Source organism: Dreissena polymorpha, chromosome 16 (assembly GCF_020536995.1).
Source record: "Dreissena polymorpha isolate Duluth1 chromosome 16, UMN_Dpol_1.0, whole genome shotgun sequence".
Classification (NCBI taxonomy): domain Eukaryota; kingdom Metazoa; phylum Mollusca; class Bivalvia; order Myida; family Dreissenidae; genus Dreissena; species Dreissena polymorpha.
Window position 1 is genome coordinate 21,373,698 of NC_068370.1, and position 5,653 is coordinate 21,379,350.

General features: G+C 34.6%; 1 protein-coding gene across 2 annotated transcripts in view; it reads right to left on the reverse strand.

Annotated features, from left to right (window-relative positions):
* LOC127862954 (uncharacterized) overlaps nucleotides 1-1,815 on the reverse strand; it is an 8,606-nt gene extending 6,791 nt beyond the window's left edge. Inside the window, exons 1-2 of one of the 2 annotated variants that reach the window (XM_052402228.1) lie at nucleotides 1,582-1,815; nucleotides 1-126 (exon numbers count right to left, since the gene is read on the reverse strand). The exon at nucleotides 1-126 is cut by the window's left edge and continues 33 nt beyond it. In XM_052402228.1, the coding sequence (XP_052258188.1) occupies nucleotides 1-99 (99 nt within the window). In that variant the 5' untranslated portion in view covers nucleotides 100-126; nucleotides 1,582-1,815. Of the gene's footprint in view, nucleotides 127-1,469 lie in introns of both variants that reach the window. The other variant, XM_052402227.1, reaches the window with a different exon arrangement.
* Between the last annotated feature and the right edge of the window lie 3,838 nt (nucleotides 1,816-5,653).

Below are 5,653 nucleotides of genomic sequence, written 5' to 3' on the forward strand. Positions count from 1 at the left end.
ATCCACTTTGGAGAGCTGCCCTAATATGTCCTTGTTAAGGTCAAGCTCAGACAGAATGGCGGCTCTGTTGGAGGCTGCAATGCGCCGCAGCGTTTCCATGGTTGCGATCTTGGCTTCCTCAGAACACTAAAAACAGAAATGATTCGATTGGTTCGATACCGCATTAAAATTCTTAACAAACCTGATTTTCTAAAAACATAAAGATTTTGTTGTTTGAAAATATATTTTTGCTGTGTAAAATCTCAGTAAGGTCTACTGATATTTTCGAACAGTTGTACCCTACCAGTACAGCTTTCTCGAACAATATTTACATAAGTTTATTACAAAGATTTCGTTCAACTGTAGATATCGACCCCGAAATATACTGATCCGAATGAAGTAGATCTATTGGATCAGCCAAGCTAATAATCCAATTAGTCTTTTGTACGCGGACTATTGATAACACTTGTGAAAATCGTATGGATATGTAAAACCAAACACCGTATTCATAACGAAATGAATTGTATCCATTAAGTTATGTCACATGTGTTGCTGAATGTAACCCCGTATTGAATTGGATTGTGTCCCTGCGTGCATCATCAAATAACCGAGTCAAGTAAAAATGCATACATTAAAACATTACATAGAATAAGATCAAATATTAATTAAAATGCTAGGCATACTGTACATCAATAAACATCTTGTAAAACGCTATGGGTTTGGTGAAATTCTTTCAATGATGCAATAATGTGCATAATGAATGTTTTCGTGTACGAAAGCAATCATATTTAAGTTTTTTACGAACATCTGGGAAAAAGCTCTATTATGTATAATATGTACAAAAACAATAAGTCTGCATGATATGACTTTTAAAGTGTGGTATCCCTAAAAAATAGTCCATACATAAAAAAAATTATTGTAATAAAACAAGTGAGAAGCAATGCCGAAGACAACAGTTAAAACAATCGAAGTTGGTTGTATTTGTTTTTCAGTAATTAACCAATTTATGCATAGCGTCTAGAAAAAAGGCCTTGGCAAACAGCGTAGACCCAGATGCGACGCCGCATGATGCGGCGTCTCATCAGGGTCTTTGCTGTTTGCTTAAAGGAATTTATATTAGAAATATTCTAAATAAAAAAATAAACACACTAGACATCCCTAATTTTGGAAATAAATTGATCCAATTTCGAAGGATGGGATAGTTCACTAGGCATTAATGGGTTAAAAGATATATCCAAGCGTTGTTTACGGATACATGTACATGTATTATGAAATGCTCACTATCGCCGAATCTAGACCATTGCAATGCAGCAGCTGTAAATGCCGTGCGATTTAGCCATCGTGGCTTTGACGGGATAACATATCAGTTAGTTTTGATATATGCTATAAACATGATTTTTATTGTAAATTTTGTTTATTTGCATTTGACCATCGCTTTTTCAGTTCTGTATGACTGACATTCATACTTACATCGAGAATTAAAATAGTACCTTATAATCGGATTAATGTCAATGTCTCCATGACATCATACAATGCGTCAAATCCAAAACATCACAAGAAACACGGACGACAAACGTATGTATTATAAAAATCACAAACTACCTTTCTTTGACACTTAATAAGTCAATGTGATCAGCCTATATCCGTTCTGGCGCTCGCCATCTTATTGAATGGCAGCGGCTCTTAAGTTCGGCCATTAGTGCTACACTGTGTATCTATACAATTTAAACCCAACGTAAACATACAGCATTGAATTAAAAATTAGATCAATTAAAATGAAGTCACGTGGTTTGAACACTTGAGGTTTAGATTTATACTATTCATTGCGAGATTGCGATCTTAGACGACCTCGATCTTAGAGCATTTTTATCGTATCTACTATAAACAACGTTGTGTGACAAAATGTTTAAGCATCAAATTTAAAAACATCGAAAATGAAATCGTATCTAATAGTCATAAGCTGTGCAAACATAAAATCATGAGGCGGATATTGCTAGATAAATACATATCGGGTACTTCGGTGTGTTGATCAAACTTTTCAATGTTTATTTATAGTTATATTGTCCTATAGAGAAAGTCATTGAGTGGAAATATTGCGATTAATCAATAGCATGTGTGGAGTGTATAAAAAAATATATATATATACTCTATTAAATGAAAAACATCCGTTGTGCACACTTAGATGGCACAGTTGTAGCTTGTCTATAGTACCTTGATACACTTACATATAAATTACATAATATGATTTATGATAGCAAATCATAAAAATCAATTTAATCTGACAGATTTTATCAACAGATAGTTATCTTGCAAATACTGAACTACTCAAAAGATACATCGAGGTTTGATTGATTTAGAAATGTATAAGATAATACCACGATGACATTGCATTTTGGATTTCTGTAAACGTGGTATTGAAATATAATTAAATATTTGAGCTAGATTTTATTCGTTTCCCAATATAATATTTTTTTCCATTTAATAGCAACTATTACTATACATTTCTGAAGATATTTATGTTGATTTTCATTAAAACAAAGCTTATTGAAAAAACCAGAGGACCTAATGTCCTAAGGTGCTCACCTGAGACTTCAAGAAACTTCACTAGGTTTGCATATAAAATTGCAACAACACATTTCAGCCGTGATTGTTAACAAACCAACATCGATTTTAACTAAGTCAACATATCATACAACAATTTGTTAAATTTTTCTTAGCGAATTTCACGATGAGTTGATAACAAATGTTATTTCCAGAATAGTAATATGGTTTTACTTAAGCCAAATATGCGAAACAGACAAGCCCCGTGTCAGTCTTGTTGTTCAATTAAATGGAATCATACCTGACTCGGCGTAGAAATCATTAGAACAAATGTTTAGCCCAAGATTCATAAAAATAATGCATTAAATGAAGCCTCAAGAGTGTTCAAAATCGTCTCTATAATTCGACCTTGTAATCTAATTTTTGACCCTACGTGACGAAATTTAAAACACAGTCAAATAAGATGATAATTTTGGGACAAATGTTAAGACCACGAATCGTGAAGGCAATCAATGAGGCATCTAGAGTGTTCATAAGCTTTTTTGACCTAGTGACTTATTTTTACCTATTTTATGACCCCACCTGAGCCAGTTTACAACTTTGTTGATATATTTTTGAAAACATGTTCTGAGCAAGTTTCAGGAAAATTGGGCAATCAATGAGGTCCATAGAATTTTCACAAGCTTTTTATTTAATTTGAGCCTGAAACTTTGATTTTTATTAGACACGGCACAGTTTCAAGCTCAGCCAACATATTATTCCGAACAAATGACTGAACACGATTCATGAAGATTTGGCAATACATATATGCAATATATCTATAGTGTACTAAGGCTTTTTCTTCAATGTGTCATATAAACCTTGTTATTGACTCGACGTAACCCAGATCATGAACTCGTTCGAAATATCATTAGGAAAAAAGTTTCACGAAGATTGTGTAATAAATGTGGCTTCTTGAGCGTTAACAAGCATTTACTTTTTTGCCATAGTGACCTAGTTTTTGCCACATAGTAACCTAGTTTCGAAATAAACCGAGATATCAATGCGGGGAATATTATGACCAAGTTTCACGGAGATTGGTGTCCTAGTTTAAGATTCATTTTGACACAGTTTTTAACTTGATCAAGGTATTGGAAGGACAAAGGTTCTGACCAAGTTTGATGGGTACTTAATGAGACCACTAAATTTTTCACTAGCTTTTCTTTTAATTTGACCTTATGACATCGATTTAAACACCAAATGACCAAGTTTCGAAGTTAAATTATTATGGAAAATGGTCTGATCAAGTTTCATGAAGACTGGCAAATAAATGGGACCGCTAGAGTTTTCAAATGTTTTTATAAAGCCATATAAGGAAAACTGCCCGGTCAATGGCGTTTTTAAACGGATCTGAGACATTAACGAACTCAGCCGTGACATTGCGAGAACAGATGTTCTGAGCAAGTTTCGTGCTGATTGGGCAAAACCAAGTCACCATTGTGAGGAACGTTCTAAGCCAGTTTCATTAAGATTGGGAAATAAATGTGAGCGGTCACAAGGTTTTACGATGGCTTTTATAGTAAACTACCCCGCCATGTTTTAACACGCAATAGACTTGTTCGAACTCTTCCAATATATCATTGGATAAAATCTTTTGACCGAGTTTTAAGAAGATTGGGTAAATCATGTGGCCTCTAGATTGTTCACAAACTTTGATATTAGTTTAATATAGTTGCCTTGTTTTGATCACTCTTGACAAAGTTTCGAGCTCCTTAATTTGTGGCAAATGTTTCGAGCAATTTTCGTGAACAGATCGTCAATAAATGTCGCTTCTTGAGTGTTCAAAAGACTGCTGTTCACGACGGACGACGCCCTACAAACGGCGCACAAAAGGCGATCACACAAGCATGTTAGGCTCAGGTGAGCTACACACAAAGGTTAATGTAGTATGTATACTATTATTTCAAAAACACAGTTGGAAACGGAAATACATAATATTTTATGATTTTCTGCACTTTTATGTTACAAAATATCGTATGAAATCACACGACATAATGTTTCTCTAGCAATTACACTCATAACTAAATGATTTACTATGCATATTATGTCCTAGTCGTGTTCAGATTGAAACGGTACTCATTAAGACATCGTTGATATGCTCTTCTATTCCATGAAAAACTGAATAGTGTGACGTATATTCTTAACCAGTGAACAGGCTTCAACCCAGCATACTTAATTAAATTAGTGTCTTATATGATATATATTAGGCCATATGACAAAGACCTGCATGCATTATATTTCAAATGCAATGCATACGGGCTGGGTAGAAGAAAAGCAATATATAATTAAACTATGTTCAATCTATAACATTTCTAATGGAAATATGGTTTAAACTGGAGGTCAAATTACGGATTGTACTTTTGCGGTGAAGACATCAGATGTAAAGTCAAAAGAATAATTATCCCGTTGTTTCAGATTCAGCATTGTTACCAGGGTTTAAACACAATAGTCAATAACGAGTATCGTGCATGCCATGTTCGTGTTTATGTTCATGTTCTAATAAAGGCCAGTCGTAACTGTTCCGGTTGTATAGCCCTGTTACATCTTGTATAATATTATAACGTTACCATACATCGTATCTGACCGTGGTAAACTTCTAATAAACATATCTATACATTTGTACTTGGAGTTTAACTTACTATAAACGCAATAGGCTCATTTTCGTGATTAATAAGGTATCCTTAAGTCGAAGTATGGTTTGTGAAATACAGGTCCTGTGTTAAATAGACGATGTTCATTCGGGTCTCGATCTGGGGAAACCAGGCTTAATGCAATTGCGTCAAGTGTCATTCCAGATTTGCTTATCAAATATGCACAGGCGAATCAGGGACGATACTTTCCGCTTTTACGGTATTTTTCGTTTAAAGGAAGTCTGTTCTTAGCAAAAATTTAATTTAAGCGGAAACACTAAAAGCACGAGCATTAAGCACAGTTTTCCCAGGACGCGGCTCATTTACAGCTTGTGATACTATCTGAAATGCTTCGAGGACAGAAAAGCACGCCTCGATATTGGCGTATCTACCAGCATCCCAAGATCGATGTTAGAAATCAAAGACGACATCATTCAGTATGAACGAGTTGACAAACACACGGA